Source organism: Saccopteryx leptura, chromosome 9 (assembly GCF_036850995.1).
Source record: "Saccopteryx leptura isolate mSacLep1 chromosome 9, mSacLep1_pri_phased_curated, whole genome shotgun sequence".
Lineage (NCBI taxonomy): Eukaryota > Metazoa > Chordata > Mammalia > Chiroptera > Emballonuridae > Saccopteryx > Saccopteryx leptura.
In genome coordinates, this window is record NC_089511.1 from 5191849 (window position 1) to 5216271 (window position 24423).

A 24423-nucleotide genomic window follows, 5' to 3' on the forward strand; every position below is an offset into this window, starting at 1 on the left:
CCCAGTGTGGCCTCAGGGCGACATTGGCCTTGCGGTCAGGGAAGAGTGTTGAAGGGACCTGGACTGGTCACCTGGCTGCTACAGCAACGTGCTTTTATAGCTGCTTTTATAGCATTAGTGACAATTCACTTGTTTACTGAGCGCTTACTAGGGCCTGGCAACGTCCTAGGCACCCACGGCCTGTCATTTAACCCTCACACGGCGGGCCGAGGTGACCACTGTCCTCCATCTCACGACCCTTGGAGGTCTCGGGGTGTCTTGACCTCAGGGGTGGCCCGTCCGAGAGGGCGGCCCAGCCCACGTGCTCTAGTGCCGGGACCTCTCCTGCGTCGGCCCTCAGGACTGGGGGGCCTCCTCTAGCTGGGGCTCCCCGAGTTGGGGGATCCCTGGGTATGGAGCTGGGGTCTGGAGGCAGATGTGGTCACCGGGAAACGTGCCTGGGGACCTCCCTGGGCCGTGTGACCCGGCCAGGCTGCAGGGACGCTGAGCTTGGCTTGCTCCCTTGCAGCAGGAGCCCGTGTGGGCTGAGGCTGTGCAAGGAGGCCTGGTGTGGAGAGGCCGCCGGCCCGGGGTCCCCGCCTGACAGCTCAGGGCTCTGCCCGGCCTCACTCCTCGGTGTGGGGGGAGGACAGACCCCCCCCCTCCCCGCCGCCACAGCAGCCCCTGACCTCAGATTCAGTTCCTGGGCTTTTCAGGGACCTCAGAAATCAAGGGGAAGACCTGAGCAGGGTGGGGGAGGGACAGTGTCACCTCCAAACCCAAAACGGGAGCAAGTGAGCGTTGTTCTTCCGTGATGATGATGGCCCATTATCACCGCCACTCAAGGAGGGCTGCGAGGTTTGTAAGGTGATTAACGTGAGCCGGCCTGAGAGGGAGGGGTCAGAGCAGGCGGCCCTGCAGCCCAGGGGGGTGGGGTGGGGGTGGCCTCAGCTGTCCTGGGCACCCCTCACTGCCTCCGTCGCCCCCAGTACCGCCTGGCGCCCATCCCCCGGGCCCGCCACTACTTCGCCTGCGCGAGCCTCGTGTTCATCTGCATCCTGCTGGTCCACCTCCTGCTCATGCCCAGGTTGGTCGGGCGGCAGACGGCCGAGCCCACGGGGGGGTCGGGCAGGAGACCAGCTGATAAGAGCGCAGCAGCATGAGGCCTCAGGGTCCCCCACACCTGGAGTTCCTAGCGCTTGATTTTTGCTGTAATCAAATGTGCTGGCTCCCTTGAGCCTCAGGCCTCCCTACTCCCTGATGCCTCTCACTTTGGAAGTCCCCCGGTTCCCTGCACAGCCCGTAGGCATTTCAACTGGGACTCCTGCCCCAGGAGTTTGTCCCGCCCTCCTCCCCTTTCCCCCTCAGCTGTGGGAAACTGAGGCTCGGAGGGGGTGGGCGAGGCCTTATCCAGGGTGCAGACTCTGAGATGCGTGTCTCTGCCTCCAGGCAGGGGTGGGGGTGCGAGTCCCAGGGAGGCAGTTGGTTCTGGAAGGGTGGTGAGGCCACGGGCCCACGAGCCCTGTGGTTTAGGATGTCTTGACTAAAGACAAAACAGGTCCTTTTCTTCCACAGTATGTCTGTGCCAGACCTGAGTCTCAGGGCTGCGTAGTCACTCATTTCTTACATTCTTGGCCCAGAAAGAGGGACGTGAGTTGATCTTGGGCTTCCTGTTTGGGCCGGGCCTCGTGTGCTGTTTGTGGGGCAGCGGGGCCACGGTTTTTAAAGGGCCCCTTTGCTGAGTGTAGAAGAGCAGTTTGGGGGGGGCAGAAGGGGACTGTGCACCTGAGAACTGGGGTGCGGGGCGGGGTTGGGGAGCGTCGGCAGATGGTCCCCAGAACTTAGGTTTTCCCTCCTCCCCAGGACGGCAGCTCTGGGACTGTCCTTTGGGCTAGTGGCCTGCGTGCTGGGGCTGGTGCTGACCCTGTGCTTCGCCGACGAGTTCTTGGTGAGTTGGGAGGGGGCACTGAGCACCCACTTGGGCCCCACAGGGGTCAGGGCTGTGGACGTGTGGGCCCCTGAGCCCTGGACCGTCAGCCCCTCCGAGCCCTTCTATCTCACGAACAGTCACCAAGTGCCCAAGCTTCTCCTGAGAGGGGTCTCCTGGTGGTCCCCGGGTGGCTGTAGCTGTCTGCAGCCCTGAGGGTGGGCATGCCCTCTGTCTGTGCTCCGCACATGTGCTGTGCTCTGGCACGGTGCCCGCCGACTCCCCCTCGCTGAGCTCCCGGGGGCTGTCACGCCTGCTGGGCCGTTGGGCTGTGGGCTCCTCTCCTGCCTGGGGCTGGAGCCGGGTGACTCGGCCCTGTGACTCCACAGAGGTGCTGCCCAGCCTGGGGGGCGCTCCGGGCCGTCTCCGAGAGGGTGGAGACTCACCCGCTGCTGCGCTTGTCCCTGGCCATCCTGACCATCGGCAGCCTGCTCACCATCGCCGTCGTCAACCTGGTGGGTTCTGGGTCGGGGGGTCCCCACATGTACCTCCAGGGGGGCGGGAGCCAGTGCTGATCCCAGGAACCCCCGGACTCGACTCCTCTAGTCACACAGCCCAATCCAGAGCCCCGAGGCCGGGCCTGTGAGGTTCCGTGGCCGGGGCCAACCCTTCACCCTCTGTTTTTCAAGCGGGGTTTGGGGCCCCGAGTGCTCCTGTGCTGGCCCCACAGGAGATGTCCTGAAGCACCCGTGTCCTTGACACCCCCGTCTCACACGCTGGGAGGACGCCGGGCCCCTCGGGCCGTGCCCACGCGCCCCAGACCCCCCTCGCTCCCGCCGGTCCTCCCGGGGAGGACGCCGGGCCCCTCGGGCCGTGCCCACGCGCCCCAGACCCCCCTCGCTCCGGCCGGTCCTCCCGGGGAGGACGCCGGGCCCCTCGGGCCGTGCCCACGCGCCCCAGACCCCCCTCGCTCCGGCCGGTCCTCCCAGGCCCCACAGCAGAGTCGGGGGCTGTCCCCGCTCCGTGCCCGACACTCGAGTAGCCTCTGTCCACCTCCCTGGGCGTCCCCGGCAGGGCTGGGGGCTCATTGGAAGCGCTGATGCGTGTCAGCCTCAGGCTCTGGGTGGTGCCTGTGTACCCGTGTGTCACACCCTCCTCTCCGCTGCCCCCTCCCCGCTAGGGAGCTGGTTGCTGCTCCGGGGGGCCGGGCACAGCGGCTCTGCCAGCTCAGCTGCTGCGGAGGCTTCGGCCCCAGCCCTGCGTGCCCCGGCGGGTCCTGGGCCCCCTCTCACGGGGCCGTCTCCTTTGCAGCCGTGGCAGCCCGCGGGGAACGGGACACGCCTGGGGGCCGTGAGCAGCAGGGAGGGCAGCCCGTGCGAGCTGCTCCCGGTGAGTGAGACCCGGGCTGTGCGTCCCCCCCAGGAGCCGGTGGAGAAGCGGGGCCCACGTGGGGCTGAGTGGGAGGCTGCAGGGCCCGGGGGCTGGCGCCCTTTGTCCAGGGTGGTCGGGCGGCGGCACAGGTGCCAGCACAGGTCCCGGCCCTCACTCCGTGGCAGCCATTACAATGCCCGTGTGGCAGGCTCAGGGTGATTGCGGTCAGCCGTGGAGCCAGGACGGGGCCCCAGGCAGGCCGAGGCCCCGGGCTGGACGAGGCCCCGGGCAGGACGGGGCCCCGGCAGGACGAGACCCCAGGCAGATGGGGCTCCAGGCAGGACGGGGTCCCAGGCAGGCCGACACCGGACGCCGCCCCTGGTGTGCTCTGCCCACCGCAGGACGAGGGTTGTGGGACTTCGGGGGGGGGGCAGCGGCACATTCGGAGCTGTTCTTACAGGGCAGGAAGGTTATGGAGGTGGGCAGGGGAGGGGACGGTGAGGAAAAGCCGAGGCAGGGGAGGGGAGCAGGCAGCAGTGGTCGTATCAGGGGCAGGGGTGGTGGCCAGAGAGGTTTGCTCCAGCTCGGGGTGGCGGTGAGTGCCAGGGAGGTCTGGTTTTCACTCTGGGGGCAGCGCAGGGGCCACGGCAGGACCGCGAGCCGCAGAGTAACGTGGGCAGACGGGCACTGGGCGAGCTCAAGGCAGAGCGTGAGGCAGGGCGCTCGCTGCTCAGGTGTGCGCACGCCCCTGCCCTGCTCTTGGTCACATCCCCGAGCGCTGGCCTTGTCGGCGCACTCGTCCCCTTTGAGGGCACGCACTCCGAGTGGACGCACTCCGCGTGGACGCAGAGCTGCCGTGAGAACAGCGTGGCGCTGGTTCAGCAGGGAGGCCCCGAGGGCAGGAGGGCTTCCGGCGGGGTCTCTTCAGGACGTGGTGGGGTGACCAGTGCCCGTCTCCCTAGTATTACACCTGCAGCTGCCTCCTGGCCTTTGTCGCCTGCTCCGTCTTCCTGAGGATGAGCCTGGAGCTGAAGGTCGTGCTGTTGACCGTGGCCTTGGTGGTCTACCTGGTGCTCTTCAACGTCTCCCTGTGCTCGCAGTGGGACTGCTGCAGCCACGACCCGGGCAACCTCACCACGGCCAATGACACCCTCAGGTGGGGCCCGAAACACTCACCGCCGGGGCCGCAGTCCATGGTGGTCCCTTCATCTGTCGTTTCCCACGGAGGAGCTTTTGAGTCCCAGCCCTGTCTGCTGGGCCCACTGCGGGGGCGAGGGCTTGCTGGGTCCCACTCCGCGGGACGCAGGAGATGGGTCGAGGTCTGCAGCTCTCGGGGCTCAGTGTCACTCATTTGCAGGCTCTCTTGGGGATGTCCCTGGTCTCATGGAGGCCGCCTGGGCCGTCCCGTCTTTAGGCCAGTCTCAGGGTAGGGAGGAGGAGGCTGCAGCCGCAGCCCAGCACCCCACTTCGAGTCAGAGTGCTGGAACGAGCAGCTGTGTCTGCTCTGTTCTGGAAAGGTGGGTGACAGCTGTCGCACAGGAAGGGCTGTGTGGTCCTGGGGCCTCCAGGCCGCAGCTGGATTGAGAAGAGGGCCTGGCTCCCCGTGAACTAAAGGCTGGAATGTGGGGACCTGGGACTAAACTGGCGCCTGGGGTCTGGCTTGTACCTGCCAGCCCCCGCCTGTCCCCACGACTGGACTCACCGAGGAGCACCGTCTGTCACCGCTCCCTCCTGCCTAGGGGCTTTCTCTTCAGGCTTGGCAAGGCTATATTCCTTGTCACCCGGGCCTGGGCCTGGATGTCACCTCAGTGAGGCCTCCCCACCGCCCAGCCAGCCTCTCCCCTATGCTCCCCCCCCTTTATTTCACCTAAGGTTTTGTCTTGTTTACTGTCTGCACCATGAGAACCGAGGGCTGAGGGCAGAGACGGCCGGGCTCGGTGGCTCTCCCCGGGGGGCACGCCACCCGCTGTGTTTGGGGCTGGGTGGGAGCCGGAGATGACACCCCCATGCCCTGCAGCTCCCCAGCCTGTTTGTGGAGCGACCTGAAGACCATGAGCAACTTCTACCTGGTTCTGTTCTACGTCACCCTCATCATGCTCTCCAGACAGGTGAGGCCGGGAGGGTCTGCCATGCTCCCTCCCCCTCTGGCCGGATCTGTCCTCGGCTTGGGGAGGGCGCGGGTGGTACTGGGCTGCCTTGGACTCGGGGTGGACGGTCCTGCATCCGGGTCCCAAATCAGTGTCCTTAGCTTCCAGAGTCACCTGTCGGGACCCACGTGACCTGAAGTGGGGGAGGGGGTCGTGTGAGGACGGTGAGCGGTGGCCGGCCGGGATTTTAAGGCTGTTGAGTGAGGTGTTGGCCACGGGCACGGGGCAGGCGGTACTGTGGGGCAGGGTTCTGCGTGGGCCCAGCGCTCAGGGGTGGCGTCCCGCGCCCACGGGGGCCAGACACTGCTGTCGCCGTCTGCAGATCGACTACTACTGCCGCCTGGACTGCCTGTGGAAGAAGAAGTTCAAGAAGGAGCACGAGGAGTTCGAGACCATGGAGAGCGTGAACCGCCTGCTGCTGGAGAACGTCCTGCCGGCCCACGTGGCCGCTCACTTCATCGGGGACAAGCTGAACGAGGTGTGCGGGGGGCAGGAGGTGTGCGGGGGGCAGCTCGCTCTCGGCGCGGGGGGGGGGCACTGAGAGCACGCTGCCGTCCTGTGCGGTGAACGAGGTGTGCCGGGGGGGGGGGGGGGGGGCACTGAGAGCACGCTGCCGTCCTGTGCGGTGAACGAGGTGTGCCGGGGGGGGGGGGGGGGGGGGCACTGAGAGCACGCTGCCATCCTGTGCGGTGAACGAGGTGTGCGGGGGGGGGGGCACTGAGAGCACGCTGCCGTCCTGTGCGGTGAACGAGGTGTGCGGGGGGGGGGGGGCACTGAGCACGCTGCCGTCCTGTGCGGTGAACGAGGTGTGCGGGGGGGGGGGGGGGGGCACTGAGAGCGCGCTGCCGTCCTGTGCGGTGAACGAGGTGTGCGGGGGGGGGGCACTGAGAGCACGCTGCCGTCCCGTGCGGTGAACGAGGTGTGCGGGGGGGGGGCACTGAGAGCACGCTGCCGTCCCGTGCGGTGAACGAGGTATGCGGGGGGGGGGGCACTGAGAGCACGCTGCCGTCCTGTGCGGTGAACGAGGTGTGCGGGGGGGGGGGGGCACTGAGAGCACGCTGCCGTCCCGTGCGGTGAACGAGGTGTGCGGGGGGGGGGGGCACTGAGAGCACGCTGCCGTCCCGTGCGGTGAACGAGGTGTGCGGGGGGGGGGGGGCACTGAGAGCACGCTGCCGTCCCGTGCGGTGAACGAGGTGTGCGGGGGGGGGGCACTGAGAGCATGCTGCCGTCCTGTGCGGTGAACAGGTGTGCGGGGGGGGGGCACTGAGAGCATGCTGCCGTCCTGTGCGGTGAACAGGTGTGCGGGGGGGGGGCACTGAGAGCATGCTGCCGTCCTGTGCGGTGAACAGGTGTGCGGGGGGGGGGCACTGAGAGCATGCTGCCGTCCTGTGCGGTGAACGAGGTGTGCGGGGGGGGGGCACTGAGAGCATGCTGCCGTCCTGTGCGGTGAACAGGTGTGCGGGGGGGGGGGCACTGAGAGCATGCTGCCGTCCTGTGCGGTGAACGAGGTGTGCGGGGGGGGGGCACTGAGAGCACGCTGCCGTCCTGTGCGGTGAACGAGGTGTGCGGGGGAGCGGGGGGGGGGGGGGCACTGAGAGCATGCTGCCGTCCCGTGCGGTGAACGAGGTGTGCGGGGGGGGGGGGCACTGAGAGCACGCTGCCGTCCCGTGCGGTGAACGAGGTGTGCGGGGGGGGGGGGCACTGAGAGCACGCTGCCGTCCTGTGCGGTGAATGAGGTGTGCGGGGGAGCGGGGGGGGGGCACTGAGAGCACGCTGCCGTCCCGTGCGGTGAACGAGGTGTGCGGGGGGGGGGGGCACTGAGAGCATGCTGCCGTCCTGTGCGGTGAACGAGGTGTGCGGGGGGGGGGGCACTGAGAGCATGCTGCCGTCCTGTGCGGTGAACGAGGTGTGCGGGGGGGGGGGGCACGGAGAGCACGCTGCCGTCCTGTGCGGTGAACGAGGTGTGCGGGGGAGCGGGGGGGGGGGGCACTGAGAGCACGCTGCCGTCCCGTGCGGTGAACGAGGTGTGCGGGGGGGGGGGGCACTGAGAGCACGCTGCCGTCCTGTGCGGTGAAGGAGGTGTGCGGGGGCGCGGGGGGGGGGGGCACTGAGAGCACGCTGCCGTCCCGTGCGGTGAACGAGGTGTGCGGGGGAGCGGGGGGGGGGGGCACTGAGAGCATGCTGCCGTCCTGTGCGGTGAACGAGGTGTGCGGGGGAGCGGGGGGCACTGAGAGCACGCTGCCGTCCTGTGCAGTGAACGAGGTGGGCGGGGGGCACTGAGAGCACGCTGCCGTCCTGTGCGGTGAACGAGGTGTGCGGAGGGGGGGGCGGGGCAGCACTGAGGGCACGCTGCTGTCCTGTGCGGTGAACGAGGTGTGCAGGGGCGGGGGGCACTGAGAGCACGCTGCCGTCCTGTGCGGTGAAGGTGGGCGGCTACAAGGTGCTCTCCGCGGGCCTCGGCCTCCCCTGTGTGCCCCGATGACAGCTGTCGGGACACAGGCTCCCCGGCCTGGGTCTTCAGCCCTGGGAGATGGGGACCACAGTGTGTGCCCGGCAGGGTGGCCATGAGGGTCGGATGGGTCAGGTGTTGGCATCAGGACAATCTGTGACAGACACGTGTGTGTTCCCCCAGTTAGTTTGCGCACCCAGGTGTTAGAACCTGTCTCCTGATGCCTGCCTTCTCCCTTGGGGGGTTCTCAGCCCTGCTCTGCAGACAGGGTATTTGAGAGCAAAAACACCACCCCAAGACTGGCCCTCCCTGGCTAACGGACAGACCACCCCTCCACCAACCTCCTGTGCAGCCAGGCTGAGAACCACTGTGCTGCCCTCACCCTCTCCGGGGCCCCCGCCTGCGCCCTGCGCCCTGCAGCGGCCGGGCGGGCAGCCCTAAGGCGCCTTTCCCTGTTCCCGCCCCAGGACTGGTACCATCAGTCCTACGACTGCGTCTGCGTCATGTTCGCGTCCGTGCCGGAGTTCAAAGTGTTCTACACGGAGTGCGACGTCAACAAGGAGGGCCTGGAGTGTCTGCGGCTGCTCAATGAGATCATCGCCGACTTCGACGAGGTGGGACCCGAGTCCAGGCAGCAGGGCGGGCAGGCCGGGGCACCAGCATCCTGGCCGCAACAGCTCCCTCGTGGGTGGGGGATACATTTCCATCATCTTTATTTAGCAGGTGTCTGTCTGCTCTGGGACGGGTGGCTGGCTGAGATTAGTGGTAGGTCCTTGCAGGAGAGGAATCCCCAGCTAAGCCCAGGTGGTCAGTCTGCCTGACTGGGAGAAGGAGACAGGCGACCCTCCCGTGGAGTGGCTGTAGAGCTAGCTGGCTATCTGCACCTCAGCAGGGACCGGCGTCCAGGGACGGGAGGAACGGGGAAGCTGGCGGTGTCAGGAGGACCCTGCTTGTGCTTGCTTAGGTGTGAGCTCGGGCAGCAGCGCCCCGTGTGAAGTGGCAGCGGGCACCCCACCCCCTCGCGGAATCGGGACAGGCCGCTGCAGCTGCCGAACTGCCCTGCCCCCTCTCTTGCAGCTGCTGCTCAAGCCCAAGTTCAGCAGCGTGGAGAAGATCAAGACCATCGGCAGCACCTACATGGCCGCGGCAGGGCTCAGCGTCCCCTCGGGGCACGAGAACCAGGTCCTTGCCCAGTCTGGTGGTCACACAACCCAGCCCTATCACCTCAAAGGGAGCCCCCTCCCATGCTCTGCTTGCTGGTGTGGGGGCAGGTCCGCTGAGCAGGAGCCTCTAGTCTGCCTGCCAATAGCCCCTCCCATGGGCCTCGTGCCCACGTGGTGCCCCTGGTCAGGGTGCCCTGGAGCATCAAGGAAGAAGTCCTGGCAGGAAGACCCGCCCCAGCCCCTGTCCCGCCCCTGCGGACATCGCTCTGTCCCGCCCCGGCCCCGCCCTGCCCCCACAGACAGAGCTCTGTCCCACTCCAGCCTCATCCAGCCCCCTGGCCCCGCCCCCACAGACAGCGCTTTTCCTGCCCCGCCCCAGCCCCGACCCCACGGACAGCGCTCTGTCCCGCAGGATCTGGAGCGGCAGCACGCCCACATTGGCATCATGGTGGAGTTCAGCATCGCCCTGATGAACAAGCTGGACGGCATCAACAGGCACTCCTTCAACTCCTTCCGCCTCCGCGTCGGTGAGGGCCTGACGGAGGACGGGTGGGTGGGCGGACTGACGGACCTCTGGTGGGAGACAGCGGCCCACCCCTGGCAAGCCCCTCTCTGGCCTGTCTGCTGTCCTCGGCCACCTACTGTGACAGGTCCTAGAGAGCCCAGATTTCACGATCCCAGTGGTTGGGTACTCTCTCTTTGCCTACCAGTGACACAGTTAACCTTTGAAAGTTTTAATACTACATCCCTACAGGAAAGGGGGGATCACCAGCTGTAAGTGGGTCACCTTAAAGGACACTGAGAACTGAGGTATTGACTTGAGCAGTCACTGCTGGCCACAAGGGCCGGAGCTTGGGACCCACTGGCTGTAGGAGACGCGCAGGTGCCAGATTGGCAGTGCTGGCGTTTGGGAGGCCCCAGCCTGGTGGCCGGTGTGTCGTCGGGGCGCTCTGTGACCCTCCCCAAGGGCAGAAGCCCAAGGCTTGCCTCCATGACGTGCCAACTGCAAACGTTCTCTCCAGGCATAAACCACGGGCCTGTGATTGCGGGGGTGATCGGGGCGCGGAAGCCTCAGTATGACATCTGGGGGAACACAGTCAACGTCGCCAGCAGGATGGAGAGCACCGGAGAACTTGGGAAGATCCAGGTAAACACCCAGGCGGGCAGACGTGACCAGGAGGGAAGGACTTCCCAGAGGTGAGCGACCCGGGCGGCCGCCACCGTGAGCCCGGCTGTCCCTTTCTCGGGAAGGGGGGTGGGGACACCGGACGTGTTGTGAGCCCTGGCCGGTGCCTACTGCCCTCCCACAGGGTTTCTTCCTGCTTTCCAGGTGACTGAGGAGACCTGCACCATCCTCCAGGGCCTTGGTTACTCCTGTGAGTGCCGAGGGCTGATCAACGTCAAAGGCAAAGGTGAACTGAGGACTTACTTTGTCTGCACAGACACTGCCAAGTTCCAGGGCCCTGGGCTGAACTGAGGGCTGCCGGCAGGGCCAGTGCTGGAGGCCGTCAGGGAGACAGCCCCAGCGTCACGAGGGCATCCAGGGCTTCGGCCACCGCCACCTGCCGACACGTGGCTGTGCGTGGCTTCCTTGGACTTGCATGAGAGGACTTCTTGGGCCCGTGTGCCAGCCCCTAGCTTGTAGTGACCACTGGGCCTTACCACCACAGGCAGCTAGGAGCTCGCTGCACAGCAGGAGGAGGTGCCCTTGTGAGCTGGCACCGCGACACATGTTCCAGGTACAGGAGGACTGAGACGAGTCGCTGGGGTGGGCTGGGGACCTTCTGCCCAGCAGACCGGCTGCGGGATCCCATACTCACCCAGACGCTGGTGCAGACAGCTGGAAAGGGTGCTTCTGCTCTGTAAATGGTTTCCAACAGTAGGGAGGAAAAACCACAGTGGACACATGCTACTTCCTGCCATCTCTGGCATGTGTTTGTTTTAAATGGATTCATTATTAATGGAGGTTTTATCCTTTTTAATGACTTCTCAGATGCTAGACAAGCCTCTCCCCTCCAGCGTGCTCTCTGCTTTTTAACCACGGGCATGTAAGTAGGACTGCTGTCCAGTGTCTGCGTGACAGGGCTGCCCCAGCTGTGGGGCGCCACGCTGCAGTGGGGCTGAGGACAAGGGCAGGGAGCGCTGTGGCCCTGGCTCCGAGTCAGACCACGTGAATGCAGCAGCGCGAGGTTAGCCTCAGGGAGCGAACGCCGAGAGGAGGCACAACTGCCCAGCCCTCTTGACGACCCGCGCAGGGTCAGGCGGCCCTGAGCTTCACCTCGTCCTGCTTCCCTGCCGGACAGGAAGGGACGGGTCTGTGGACAGGTCGGGCACCCCTGGGACCGCTCTCGTGTCCCCACGTCCGCACAGCTACCTCTGAGGGGCTCCAGACTAGGAGCCGGTCCTCTGTGCGGGCATGCGGAGCGGTCCCCGGCCTGGGAAGCTGGCCTCCTGGCAGGCACTGAGATGGTCTCATTCTGACCGAGTGGGACAAGGCACGGGCCGAGCTGCCTCGCCGCCTCGTAGCTACAGCTCCCGCGGGCAGAGGAGGTCCACCGGGTTCCACGGCGAGGAGCAGCCTGTCTGCCCACTCTGGTTCTGAGCGGACTTGCTGCCTCGTCACAGAGCAGCCGCAGGATCTCTAACCCAGGTGACCGTCCCTGTCCAGCAGAGGTTCTCAGCTAGAAGTCACCCACAAAGCCCCTGGAATCACACAGAACCGTGCACACGGACTTAGAGTGATTTCATAGGGTCGCGGGTCAGCCAGGCGGTGTCGAGGTCAGCCTGGGCTGGGGGTCGGCGTGGGAAGTGAGCCTGCGGTCTGCCTGTGCCGCGTCTGGCTGTGGGGCTGAGGTGTCGTGTGTACCCGCAATGGTACGAGCGTGTGACAAGGACCTGCTGTCTGAAGGATCTGACGGCAGAAGTGCTGGTGCAGGAAAGGAAGCCTCCCTTACGACTTCCCAGACGAGGGGCGGCTTCAGGGGAGCGCTGTGCTGACGCGCACTCTCAGAGCAGCGCAAGAGGCCCCACGGGCTCCCAGAGCGCCAGCCGCCGCTGGGCGGGCCTCCTGAGCTGCGCCTTCTCCCATTGCACATTCAGCCACCCTCTTCTTCCAGCAACAGAAATTCCAATCAGGAGTTTAAAAAAATAATTGGTTATCATTAATGTAATTTTATTTCCCATTCAAGTACTTTGTTCAGATAAGACTAAGTTTTCGACGTACCGATGGGAATGTATAACTGACCACAAAAGTCACTCGCAGTCATTTTTTTATAAACCTGTTTTCTAATTACCGAGTCACCTCTTCACACGTGTTGTGTTTTATGACAGGACAAGGACCTTTTCTAACACTGACCTTTCCTGTGGGTCAAGGACTTGCTTAAAGGTTTCCACTAAGGAACTTCCCCCGCTGACCCTCATGGGAATCACACCGAAGTTTTCGCTTAAGAAAAGTTCCTAACAGAAAAGGCCCCTCCCCACCGTGTCCGTGACAGGTCAGGGTGCGGAGTACGCTTTGAGGAGGTCCATGCACATAACTGGGCTGTTCAGTATACTGAGTATTTATGGGTCTGTAGCGTTGGTTTTACAATGTTATTTCGTTTTTATGAAGTACCAGTGTTTCTACTCAGTTTATTAAATTACCGGTATGGAAAACCCAAATGTCTCCACTTAATGTTTCTCGGTCTTCAGGAACTAGTTCCATAGCTCTCAAGTTCAAGAGCGGCACTGCCCGTGTCTGCAGGCGGGGCTGCTCAGTGCGGCTCCTGTGAAGATCCTGCTGGGTCCCCACCCCCCACCCCCGTGGCTCAGCGCACTGTGGCCACTCCTGCCACACGGGGCCAGTTTACCAGTAAACCATCAGATGTGAGCCGGTAAGTTAGTTACAACTTGGTTTGTTCAACGGGGACTGTGGTGAGTGTGGGAACACTTCAATTACATGGAGGACCTGCTGCCCGTGACGGTGGCGGGGGTAAGAAGAGGCTGTTCTGTTGTCTGAGCTGCTCTCTCCCAGCGGGAAGGTCAAGGGGGACTCAGCTGACGCTCCCAGTCCCAGGGTCGGTGTGACTACCTGACAGACGTCCAGTCTCTGGGACATTAAAATTGTTCCCCAAGTTTAATTAAAAACACAATATACAAATACTTAGTATCTTCTGAAAAGCATTTCCAAGTGAAGAATGAAAAATATGTACATAATCTATAATCAGCTGCCAGTCAGCATCAGACCCCATCGGGGCCGCTCTCGGCCACACCAGTTGTGTTAGCTTCTTCAGTGTCTGAAAGACAGACAGACGGACATCAGGCAGCACTTGCCCCCTTTTGATGGAAAAAGAAATGTGAAGGGAAAGGCGGCGTCCTCGAGGGTGGGCGCTAACGGCCCTTCCTAACTGGGACAGGGTGAGGGCGACATCGGTGATGACTGCAGCTCTCCCCTCAAGTGTGTGAGCCTCCCCTGTGGACAGAGAACACGCAGAGCGCGAGTCCAGGCTGCCCAAGGGCCCCCGGGCACCTACCTTCGGTCAGGTCCACCAGGTTGCCTCCCACGGCGGGGCGGGGCACTGAGATGCCCATTGCCTTCCGGACCCCATACGTGCTGACCACGTCACCAGGAGTCACTTGCTGGGCAAGCTCTTTAAGATTATTGGTCACCTGTTCAGCTAGAAAAAAATAAAATGAAAACAGTTCTAGGTATTGAGATGTGGCTTCTTTACAGAACTTTTTAAAAGTGAAAAGAACAAGTAAATCAATGCAAGGACTGAAGTGTGCACCCGGTGTGACCTGCAGTGGAGCCGCCTCTGAGCCGTCCTCCCCGGGGGTGGACCTACCCAGGTGCATCTCCCTATAGGAGGGGCCCAGCAGACAGATGGTGTTGGGCGGGGCCTGGTGCTGAGCCGTCCTCCCCGGGGGTGGACCTACCCAGGTGCATCTCCCTATAGGAGGGGCCCAGCAGACAGATGGTGTTGGGCGGGGGCCTGGTGCTGAGCCGCTCGTTCTGGGCCTCCTGCAGCTCCCTCAGCAGCCTGGTGGTCTCATCCAGCTTCCTCTGGAAGACCTCCGCTTCTGCAGGGAGACAGAGCAGCAGAGACACCCACCCGGGGCTGCAGCGTAAGCAGCAGCCCAAGTCCCGCGCTGGGGCTCTGGAGTCAGTGGTTGGTCTTCTCAAGGGGTCCTCCCCTCCAATGATACCACCCTGGCCACGCTCCCTTGGCCCAGAGGCCCGGTGGGGGTGACCGGCTCTGTGAACCCGTGCTCCGGGGTCCTGACAGCCCGTGTCCAGCAGTCCTCCCATCAAACTCCTGGAGATACGCACCTTCCGAGTCAAAAACTTCCACAGGAGCTCCAAAGCTGGCCACCGCCTCCAGGGCCGCGAGCCTGCCCTGGCTGCCCGGGTCGCGCGGCCCCGCGGGCTCCACCCCGGGGAGCTGCTTTGAGGAGAGATGAGTTACTGAGCGCGCTGAGCCCCACTGGGGCCAAAACGAGCAAGCCGGCCGGGCTTCTAGCCCCGTCACCCCACCGACTTCCTCCGCAGCTATAATTTGATGCCTATAAAAATGCCATTCCCAAAGCCAGGCAAAAAGGCGTTCATAAATCCTCCCTGCTCATAAATTAACGGCGTGTCTCACAGTCTGCATTGCGGGTTTCAGACCAGCAACTTGAACACGAGTGACAGCAGCCCGGGGCTGCCGGCACTGAAGAGCCTTTGGTCACTGTGACCAGGCCTCCTGTCTCCGAGGCTCGCGGGCCATGTCAGCCCCCAGGCCGGCAACGGGAGGCTGCCAGCGCTGCACGGGAGACACCCTCCATCCAAAAAAGGATGGAGTTCTAATTTTGGAATCACAAGACTCAGTTTCCATAGCCTCAACGATGCTTTTTAGGAACAGGTCAACCCGACAGTAAGTAACCGGAAGTCAGCGTTTCCAGTTAGACGGGTGGTGTGCTGCAGGCTCCAACGATCTGAACACCTGGTTTCTCAGCACCGCTCAGCGAGGTGGGTGGAGCTGTCGGGATCTGCCAGGCCCCGCCCTCAGGGGCCCTCACAGCCCGAGTCCTCTCACTTCTCAGCCTGGCCCCTTGCCTGTTCTTCAGACTTCTTTCCTTCTCACCCTCACCCAGCACCCGCCTTGCCAGGCGCCTCCGCCCCGGAAAGCACATGGTTTGTACACAGCTCCCTCCCGCTGTTCTCAGCCCTTCAGGGCCCAGTCCTCCCGCTCCCGCCCGCACTGAGGTCTGCTGTCCCGCCACACTATGGAGCACTCCAAGGTTCACGTGACAGCCACCGGTCTCCTGTGCCCAGGCTGCTCTGCAGCTCCCAGCTCTGCAGGCCTTTCCTGCCCGTCGTCCGCACGAATCCCCCCGCGTCCTGCCTTCAGCACTGCTCTCCACGTCCTGCCCGACAGGCTCTCGCGCTCCGAGACTAGCCCACACCCAGCACCCCGGAGCAAGGGTGCTCTCTGTCCCGGCACTGCCCACGTGCGCCCCCACCAGCGGTGCAGACCCGCTCGGACATTCTTGGCTCTGTTGTTCCCACCGCTGGGTCTGTTCTCTCCCCTCCCTCGGTGACACAGCCCCGCAGCTTGTCACTGGGCCCTCCCTTCAGCCCGACAGACTCGATCCCAGCACCCTCCGCCTGGGGCAGAGCCTCAGCCGCCAGCGCTGCACGAGACTCTCCCGTGGGCCTCTCCCCAGGTTCTTGTGGTCACGCCCTTTCTCAGGACGCTGGTGAGCCCTGCTCTCAGCTCTGCTGAGGTCATTACCCACGTGGCCCCGCCAGCTGGGAGAACAGCATCTGTCCTTCCAGACTTGGTCACCCCCTCCTGGGAAGGTCTCCTCAGCCTCCGGCCGGCTGGTGCTCCCGCCTGTCCCCATGCACGCACACCCCGGCCGGCTCTCACTCCTTGCTCCCGCCTGTCCCCATGCACACACGCACACCCCAGCCGGCTCTCACTCCTGCCTGTCCCCATGCACACACACCCCCGGCCGGCTCTCACTCCCGCCTGTCCCCATGCACGCACACCCCGGCCGGCTCTCACTCTCGCCTGTCCCCATGCACGCACACCGCGGCCGGCTCTCACTCCCTGCTCCCACCTGTCCCCATGCATGCACACCCCCGGCCGGCTCTCACTCCCTGCTCCCGCCTGTCCCCATGCACGCACACCCCGGCCGGCTCTCACTCCCTGCTCCCGCCTGTCCCCATGCACGCACACCCCGGCCGGCTCTCACTCCCTGCTCCCACCTGTCCCCATGCACACACGCACACCCCCGGCCGGCTCTCACTCCCTGCTCCCGCCTGTCCCCATGCACGCACACCCCCGGCCGGCTCTCACTCCCTGCTCCCGCCTGTCCCCATGCACGCACACCCCGGCCGGCTCTCACTCCCTGCTCCCGCGCTGCCTGCTGCACTGGCTATGCCCCCTCCCCAGCAAACAGCTCTTTTTAGCACATCACATACCCAGTAAATATCTTTCTTTTCAAAGTTCTATCCCTTCGATCTTTTATCCTATCCTGTATGTAAATCTTTCCTATAAAGAATATAATCACCTCCATTTCTTTGACTGTGTCGAGTGTACTAGTCTGGCCTTCATCTTCGGGTGATGACTGTAAGGACAGAGAAAAACTTTCTGTTAGAGGGTACAGAAAAAGGCCAACATCAGAGAAACAGAACAGCCCGAGTTCCACAGCAAGAGAAAAGGAATATGAATATAAATTATGGGAATATAGTATTTTACACCAAAAATGAATTAGTTGAATTACTAGTATTTTGAGTATATTGTAAGTCAAGAGTACCTACTACTAGTGACTTCACGATGGATAATTCTGTGCCTGATCCAAAAGCTACACGCACGTGTAAGAAGGAACTGGGTGACTAGCACAAGTGCCTACATCAGGGAGTCTGCTGTCATCAAGAGGGAAATGTGCTGAGGCAGAAACGGGAGGGGGACGGAGGGGGCCGCCCGCACGAACAGGCAGTGCCCTCGGCAGCAGAGGGCTGCCGTGTGCAGGGGCCACGGACGTGGCCGCCCCCCGCAGCCCCGTCTGCAGAGGATGCACGGACAGAAACACCTGCAGCACGCCCACAAACCGATGACAACGTCATCTTTTTTGTTGAAAGGTTTTATTGTGATTTAACCAATTTCCGATTTTTAAAACTTCAAACAGTGTATCCTTATACATAACCTTTTCCTCACTTTCTAGAAGCCTGAGGATAATAACTGTTAGAGCCAAGGGCAGAGAACGAGGAATCTGAGCACTGCCACATCGGCCGGACAAAGGCCGCTCAACTGCCGCTCAGGACTGTTCCCTCACTCAGGCTGACGACCGAAGGGGCCGGGAGCACTCCTGACCTGATGGACAGTGGGGGCAGGGGACAAGGAAACGAGCCACAGCCGCCAGGACACTATGGGCCCCGAGATACAGGGTTCCTTAACCATGGTGACAAGGGCATTCTGGAGAACAACTCTCCCTTACACCACAAGGAACACTTTCTGGTTCTGATCTTTGAGCCAAGTCTCTAAATTACCCTGGATTATGAACTCCGTGAACTGGAGAGGCTTCCCAAGTGCTAAGAAAAGAGCACCGAGCAGGCTCTTGGTTGCACGAGGCTCCAACCACTCCTGCCGCAGAACAAAGAGAGGGGCAGCCTCCATCATTTCCACGGCGAGCGGGAGCCCCTCCTGCCAGGCACCGCGCACCAGCCGACTGCTGGCTCCTGCCCGCTCGGCCTCAGGGGACGATGACAGTCCTCTGGCCCTCAGGTCCTGGCGCCTGCGGCACTGCTTCCGTCCATTGTCCTCCACCCGTGGTCCCCACCCGGGCTGGGCTGCCTTTTCAGGGGAATGGAGCGCAGCTGTCATACTGGTCAGTGCCATGGTTTCATAACACTGCAGGACTGATGCTGAGAGCCAGTAATAAGTGACCCTATTTTCTGAGAAGCATTCTTACCGTCTCCAGCTCCTGCAGAGTTCTAGAATGCCCTCCTTTAGTTAGAACATCCAGTAAACTGTCTGCCATGACGTATGGATAATCTTGACACGTGGCCAAAAACTCATGGATGCTGGAACATAGCCGGGAAAGTCACTGCTCTACAAGCCGCCTCCGCCAGCTCCATCTTCCCACCACCGCCAACTGTCCCTGCAGAGGCCCTTTGCTTATACACGGCGATGCAAAACCTCCTCCCGGCACAACACTGTATTTCCACATTTACCAGTGACACACTCATCACGAGATAAAACAATATCAAGAATACAGGGAAATGAAATTCTTGGGGAACGGTCAAAGACAAACAGGAGCTCAGTGGTGCAGGCCCAGGGCCAGACCGGGGCGGGGGGGGGCTGGGTGCTCCTCCCTCCTCTGTACTTTCTCCCTAAGTGTTCTTACTCATCTGTGACTCCCACATATACTAGGCCTCTCAACGTCACCCTCAAGTCTAGACCACACCCTTCAGATACTGCCATGTAGATCAATACTTTAGAAAACGTGGACTCAGAACACAGATGAGCTAGCTGGTGGCTCACCTGAACTCGCTGGGCACGTCCGGGTCTTCCCCATAGGTGGAGTAGATTAAGTCGGAGTCGTCCTTGCTGATGTTGGCGAATGTGGAGTCATAGTGCGGTGCGTACGAACTGTAGGGCCCGTAATTCAAGTACAGCACTGTTGACAGAAAGAAAAGGCTTCAGTACTATTGTTTAACCTGCATGTCAGTTTATTCTGTTTTGGTAAGCACCACTGCCTTCTAACTTGACTACTTTATCGACTGGTACACAAACCTAAGGTAGACATGTCCCTAAACCAGCCTTCTCAAAGTGTGCGCCCTATGGGATTCCAGAGAAATATGTGCCTGCTGGGGACCAAAAAACCAACGGGGTTTTTGGAGTTTAGATTTTTTGGGGACAGAGGTGTGGGGAATTGGCTGTAAGGTGACAGTTTGCCCAACCCCCCACCTCACTTGCCTGATTAGGTTGCAAAAGGCTGTTAAGCTGTGGTGCTGGATTGTTTACACTACCCCCATGTTCCCCAGAAAGACTGGAGGCAAGTTTCTTCTAGCCTTTGTTTGGTGTAAAGTTAAGATGATATGTATGGTGAGGGTTTTCTGCACTCAACACAATTAAGAGTAAAAAGAGGAATTCTTCAATGTATTGACGACGAAATGAGAGTTTGCCTTTCAAATATATGCCCAAACATTGAAGAAATTGCTAGGACACATCAGGCTCATGTTTCTTATAAACACAAGAATGAAAAAACACATTCACTCTGAGACCTGCTGAATTTACTAAATCTTAATAAGAATGCATGTATATAAATGATAACTTTTTTGTCGTTTTGAATCCCTCTTTTTTACAAATTCTAAAAAGCATAACAAAAAATGTAACATAAAAATGTTTTTTTAATGTCAGAATAAATTTAATTTTGTCATATTTATTTTGTTTAATTACCATAAAAACATGCTTGGACTTTACATTTTTTTCTTTAATATTTGACTTAATTATTATAACATATTTCTCAGAAATTTGTATATAGTGCACCTACAATTATTTGCAGGATTTTAAATGTGCTCCAACTTCAAAATGTTTGAGAACCACTGACCTAAACTGATGCTTATAAAGTCGCAACTCAAGTGAATTTCTCTCCACAAAGGGAAGAAGAAATAAACTCATTTTTAATACTAATACCTGATTTTTCAGTTTCTTCTTAACAGTTACTTACTTAAATATGCACAAATGCCCCGCAAGAGAGCTAGTGAATCAAGCAATAAATGGTCACTGTCATGAGTGGTCGCCTCACCTGGGGTCACTTTGTTCCTTTTGTCTTCTTTGAACCCCTGCAGGGTGTTCACTCCGGACTGGAGCCGCCCTGTGGTCATGCCCAGCCTCACGGGGCAGTAGCCGGGCTCTGGAACAGAAGACCGCTGCAGTGAGACAGGTGCGGTGGAGGAGGCTTGCGTGGTGAGGGGTGCCTCACACAGCGCTGCACCCACGTGGCTTCACGCCACCCTCGTGACTGCACTGGGCAGGGGGCTTTCTATCCCCACTGTTAATGTAAGAAATCTGAGCTTAGGAAGGCAGGCAAGGACCCACACGAGGTCCTCCTCCTTACACTCTCCTGCTCCCCGGAAGGCTTTATAACCACGGTGCATTCTGCTTTAAAACAGGATTTAAAAGTTGGACCTTGCACGGTTATGATGGAGGTGAACCAGCAGCAAAGATGAGCGAGGCCGGGTAAGGGCAACTCCCCGGTCAAAGACCAGGAAGAGCAGTGCAGTGAGCAATAGCGGGAAAACGTGACCTCTGACCCGGGACAAGGCCGTGATGCCTGGGGATCTGAACAAGCAGAGGCCGCAGGCGGTGCCAGGAGGCTCCGGCCGAGGGGAGCAGGGGCGGCCCCCAGCCAGCTCGCTCTCGCTCTCGCTCTCCTCCTGGGGATGCAGCCCCGGGAGAGGGCCAGGGCATCTCCACCGTCAGCCAGTCGGCGGTCCTGGGCGCTGCCGCGAGTGCGTGGGCCAGGTCAGCTCCGGTCCGCTCGCTAATGTCTCCAGGGGATGGAAACTGGACCGGGGCCCAGAGAAAGGGAGGGGCAGCTCTTCTGGAGCCCCTAAATCGGAGCCCCGGCGAGTCACCGCCACCGCACGGGAAAGATCAGCGTTCTCAAGCCAGTGGCAGTTTCTCTGGCCCCAAACAATACAAATTCCTACCAAAAAAAAATTTTGGTACCTGAAATTTGGTTTCCTACCTAAAAACAAAAAGTGAATTTTGCTTTGAAAACAGCGCCAGAGCCTTTCCTCCAAGCGAGGCCCCACTCCTGAAGCGCCCGGGGGCGGACCGCGTGGACACAGGAACGGCGGCCATCCTTCCACCCTGCACAGGACCAGGCTGCTCGCTGCTTCGGGCTCCCCTCCCTGACGCGCCTTTCGGGACCAACCTGAACCCCCCTGGCTAAGGCAGCCTTGCTGCCCCTGAGAACTGGGGGGCACCTTCTGCTCCACACAGGAACAGGGCCCGCCCCAAGGCACTGACCCCCGGGGGGACAAGTGGCCGCCTCCACATGTAAGGTCTCTGGCGCTGTTGTCTGCCGGCCCCACAGTGCGGAGGGAGGGGGCTGGCCCTCGGTTCGTTCCCTACTCTCCACCTAAACCCTCCCGAGCTCCTCAGACACCGTGCCATAGTGAGCCAGCAACACCGGGGCTGTTCCCTGAGGCACAGCCATTCTGTCCTCACTCGTTTTGATATCCCCACTTATCTCCCTCATAATGGCAGCATAAAAAGTTATATATAAAGTTAACATGATCCCATTTACTTATTACAACACACGATTATTTCCCCTTGGCCGAATGACAAAAGTTGCTATCTTCACACCAAGTTTTAAAATATTTCCTATACTATTTCCAATAAAAAATATCACATGAGAAAATAAAACTATGACAAGTTATAGAACAGTGACTGTCAACCTTTATAAACCCTCTACTGACCACAGGGAGAGACACACGGCCATCCGGTATGTGTTGTTCCTTTACTGTGAACACAGTGTCCACATGCATTCTACTCAAGTCTGCTGAGTCTGTGACATCACAATCGGACGCTGAGAGCTGCAGAAATCACAGCATACAGACCACAGCCTCTCACCACCAGGGCTAGCAGTTACTCCCTCATGTTTTGGCTTCGTTAATAGGGGTCCAATATTCTAGGACTGTGCATTTTGAAAAAAAATGGATTGATCCACATAGTACTATTTTAGGATGAAGAAGTTAGGCTAGCTGTTCACAGGAAATACGCGGTCTAGTCAGATTCTTTGTAGGTCGTGCTAAAGCGAGGCTTACCAGGACTCAGGCCTTACAAGGGCACCTGGACTCCTGCCCTGTGCAGAGCAGGAAGTTCACACGCAGTCCGACTCCGCGCACCTACCTCCTAGGACGGGGTCCACGGGGTGCAGCAGTCCCAGCGTCGTCGTCCCATCGGGCCTCCTCCTTTCAAATTCACACTGCAACGACCCAAAGTGTTCCCGTGCATGAGCGGGCTTACCCCCCATCACGCTAGCAAGCTCTACTTCAGTGTTACAGGAGGCGATCACGTGACACTCAGGCACCGGCAGGCACACTTGTCTCCACATGCTCTGGCGCCGACGGGCTGAGAAAGGACGGTTGGGAAAACCCTCAGAATGTGCAAGAACGGCGTGGTCTAAGGCAGCCTCCTTCTGCCCGCTCTGCTTAGAGGACAGAGACCGGGACAGGGAGCGACCTGCCCAAGGTCAGGGATTCCCTCACTTGGGTGCAAAGCAATGTGCTCAACAGCAGGGTTCAAAAGACCAGAGTATAAACATTTTCTTGTAAGTGTAAAGCATGTGTTTCATTTTCCAATTTTAGAGTATATTAACTTCACTAAAAAAAAATATCCAGTCACAGAGGGTAAGAGAAACCATGTCATTTACAAAGAACAGGAATGTCCCCAACTGAGGAGCCCGCAGGCAGAGAGGGTGGGAGGACACAGGGATGGGGAAGGGGACGTGTGGACCGCGGCCGGAGCAGCTGGAGTGGGTGGGAAAAGCCAGCACCTGGCTGTTGGCGAGACGCCGGGTCAGCTTCCCTCCGGACTCCCGCACAATGCGGTCGAGCTGCTCCTGCTCCCGCTCGGAACCGTGGGTCTTCACCTTGTCCTCCAGGGCGTCTCTGTCCTTCCTGAAAACGCACACAGAGACGCGGTGAAGCAGCAGGTGGGTGAACACAAGCAAAGCGGAGACACACCGGCTCACTTCAACTTTGCCCCCGCGGCCTGGGAAGGCCCCGGACATGCGCAGCAAGGCCACCCCCACGCCCGGTGAGTTCCTGCCTTTGAGGCCAGTGTGACTCCCTGCAAACACTTCTCATTACATTCACAGAAACGGATTCTACCAAGAACATACACTGCTCGCAAAAACTGGGGGATATTTCAAATATGAAGCAATAAAGTATCCCCTAATTTTTGTGAGCAGTATTTTATGTTTGATCTTTCAAATTTAAATTAAAAATAAACATACATTTAAAATGTCAACATCTTAGAAACAGAAAACTTGTCACAAGTTTACTTCCTCTGAGTTGTGATGGCAGAAACCGCAGACTGCTAACTCCCCCAGAGCCCTGCCAGGCGCCTGGCTTCAGGGCTGGTGGCTGGTTCTAGGTGCCGGGGTGGGGCCAGCGGGAAGGGCCAGCGGGAAGTGACCGCTCCCTCGGCGGACATCCAGGGGAGACCCGGCACACGTCTCAGCGCCGGCCGCCCGGGCAGGAAGCCGCTCTGACTGTGCTGAGGCTTATCTGCTGCCTCAACTCCTTTGTGAAGACACAATTTCTCCTCAACAAACAGTTCCACTTAAATCAACTCATTGACAATGAGTCCCTAAAGATAACTGACTGGTTTTAGCAATAACTCCCTTAGAATACACACTCAGAACTCTGTTCTGAACTGTGCCTGGACAATCCCACGTGCTGCCCTGTGGGAGAAGAGGGTATCACATCACTGAAATAGACCTGCTGGCCAAACCGACCTCCCAGGTGGACCGAAACCGGGCACTCCCAAGGCAGGCACCGGATCGGTAGTTTCCCCCTTACGAGCTGGGAAAAGATAGCTTAACCGCAACATTGCAAAGATGCTTTACTTTCTGTTTTCCTTGTTGGGACTCTTGAAGGCGTGGGCCTCCGCCTCGCCCGCGTCCTCCCTCTGCACCGGCCAGCTGCTGCTGTCCCCGCTCTGCGTGGCGTCCGCTCTGTCTTTCTGCCTGCGACTCTCCTGCAAGTCTGCCATGAAGTCTATGCTCTGCTTCAGGCTCTGAATCCGCTCCTAAAAATATGCAAGAGTATCTTTATTGTATGTCTGTCATTAATTTTTTTCACAGGAGAAAATCAAGTTTTAATACCCAGGCATGGAGAATTCACAAGGAGACGGAGAGGATGATTAGTGAACAGACGCACAGTGGCCTGGCAGGGCACACGAGGACACGGATCAAGTAAGCCTTCTAGGTTCCTCCCTGTCTGCACCTGGTCTCTCGGCAGGCTCCAGAGAAGGGGCAGGTGTGTGTGTGGGCTTTGCTCTGAGGCAGCAACGTATCTAGTAAGTCAAGTATATGTGAAAGGATTTTTAAATTTGGTTATTTTGGCTTATGTTTGTTTTGAATGGCCATTTCCTAAAACTGAAAAATGTAAAAGGATTTCAGGGGTCGGGGGGAGGTTAGGGGGATTTTTTATTAACTGACTTTATGGAGGTGACAGTGGTTAATAAAGTCCTCTGGGCTGCAGGTGCAGCACTCCCTAGTACGTCATCTGCACGCTGCTGCGCTGCGCACTCACGGCCCCAAGTCAACGCACCTTCCCCCCATTCCAGTGACGCACTGCTTTTCTCACGAGAGCTTGTCTTTTTCTTGTGATTAACTTGG

The 24423-nt window shown here is 60.0% G+C and overlaps 2 protein-coding genes across 9 annotated transcripts in view; one reads left to right on the forward strand and one right to left on the reverse strand.

Moving 5' to 3' along the window:
- The window catches only part of ADCY7 (adenylate cyclase 7), a 56569-nt gene extending 44735 nt beyond the window's left edge, over positions 1-11834 (forward strand). For all 6 annotated transcript variants that reach the window (XM_066349939.1, XM_066349934.1, XM_066349937.1 and 3 more), the window contains exons 15-26: positions 969-1066; positions 1843-1927; positions 2296-2421; positions 3218-3295; positions 4240-4433; positions 5295-5385; positions 5747-5902; positions 8341-8487; positions 8951-9055; positions 9449-9563; positions 10059-10183; positions 10367-11834. In XM_066349939.1, the coding sequence (XP_066206036.1) occupies positions 969-1066; positions 1843-1927; positions 2296-2421; positions 3218-3295; positions 4240-4433; positions 5295-5385; positions 5747-5902; positions 8341-8487; positions 8951-9055; positions 9449-9563; positions 10059-10183; positions 10367-10513 (1467 nt within the window). In that variant the 3' untranslated portion in view covers positions 10514-11834. The remainder of the gene's footprint in view (positions 1-968; positions 1067-1842; positions 1928-2295; positions 2422-3217; positions 3296-4239; positions 4434-5294; positions 5386-5746; positions 5903-8340; positions 8488-8950; positions 9056-9448; positions 9564-10058; positions 10184-10366) is intronic.
- Positions 11835-13135: 1301 nt separating this feature from the next.
- The window catches only part of BRD7 (bromodomain containing 7), a 31321-nt gene continuing 20033 nt past the window's right edge, over positions 13136-24423 (reverse strand). Inside the window, exons 7-17 of one of the 3 annotated variants that reach the window (XM_066349943.1) lie at positions 23650-23831; positions 22573-22696; positions 21927-22002; positions 19813-19920; positions 18546-18681; positions 17974-18085; positions 16573-16629; positions 14345-14459; positions 13951-14094; positions 13548-13691; positions 13136-13350 (exon numbers count right to left, since the gene is read on the reverse strand). In XM_066349943.1, the coding sequence (XP_066206040.1) occupies positions 13304-13350; positions 13548-13691; positions 13951-14094; positions 14345-14459; positions 16573-16629; positions 17974-18085; positions 18546-18681; positions 19813-19920; positions 21927-22002; positions 22573-22696; positions 23650-23831 (1245 nt within the window). In that variant the 3' untranslated portion in view covers positions 13136-13303. The remainder of the gene's footprint in view (positions 13351-13547; positions 13692-13950; positions 14095-14344; positions 14460-16572; positions 16630-17973; positions 18086-18545; positions 18682-19812; positions 19921-21926; positions 22003-22572; positions 22697-23649; positions 23832-24423) is intronic. The other 2 variants (XM_066349942.1, XM_066349941.1) reach the window with 2 other exon arrangements.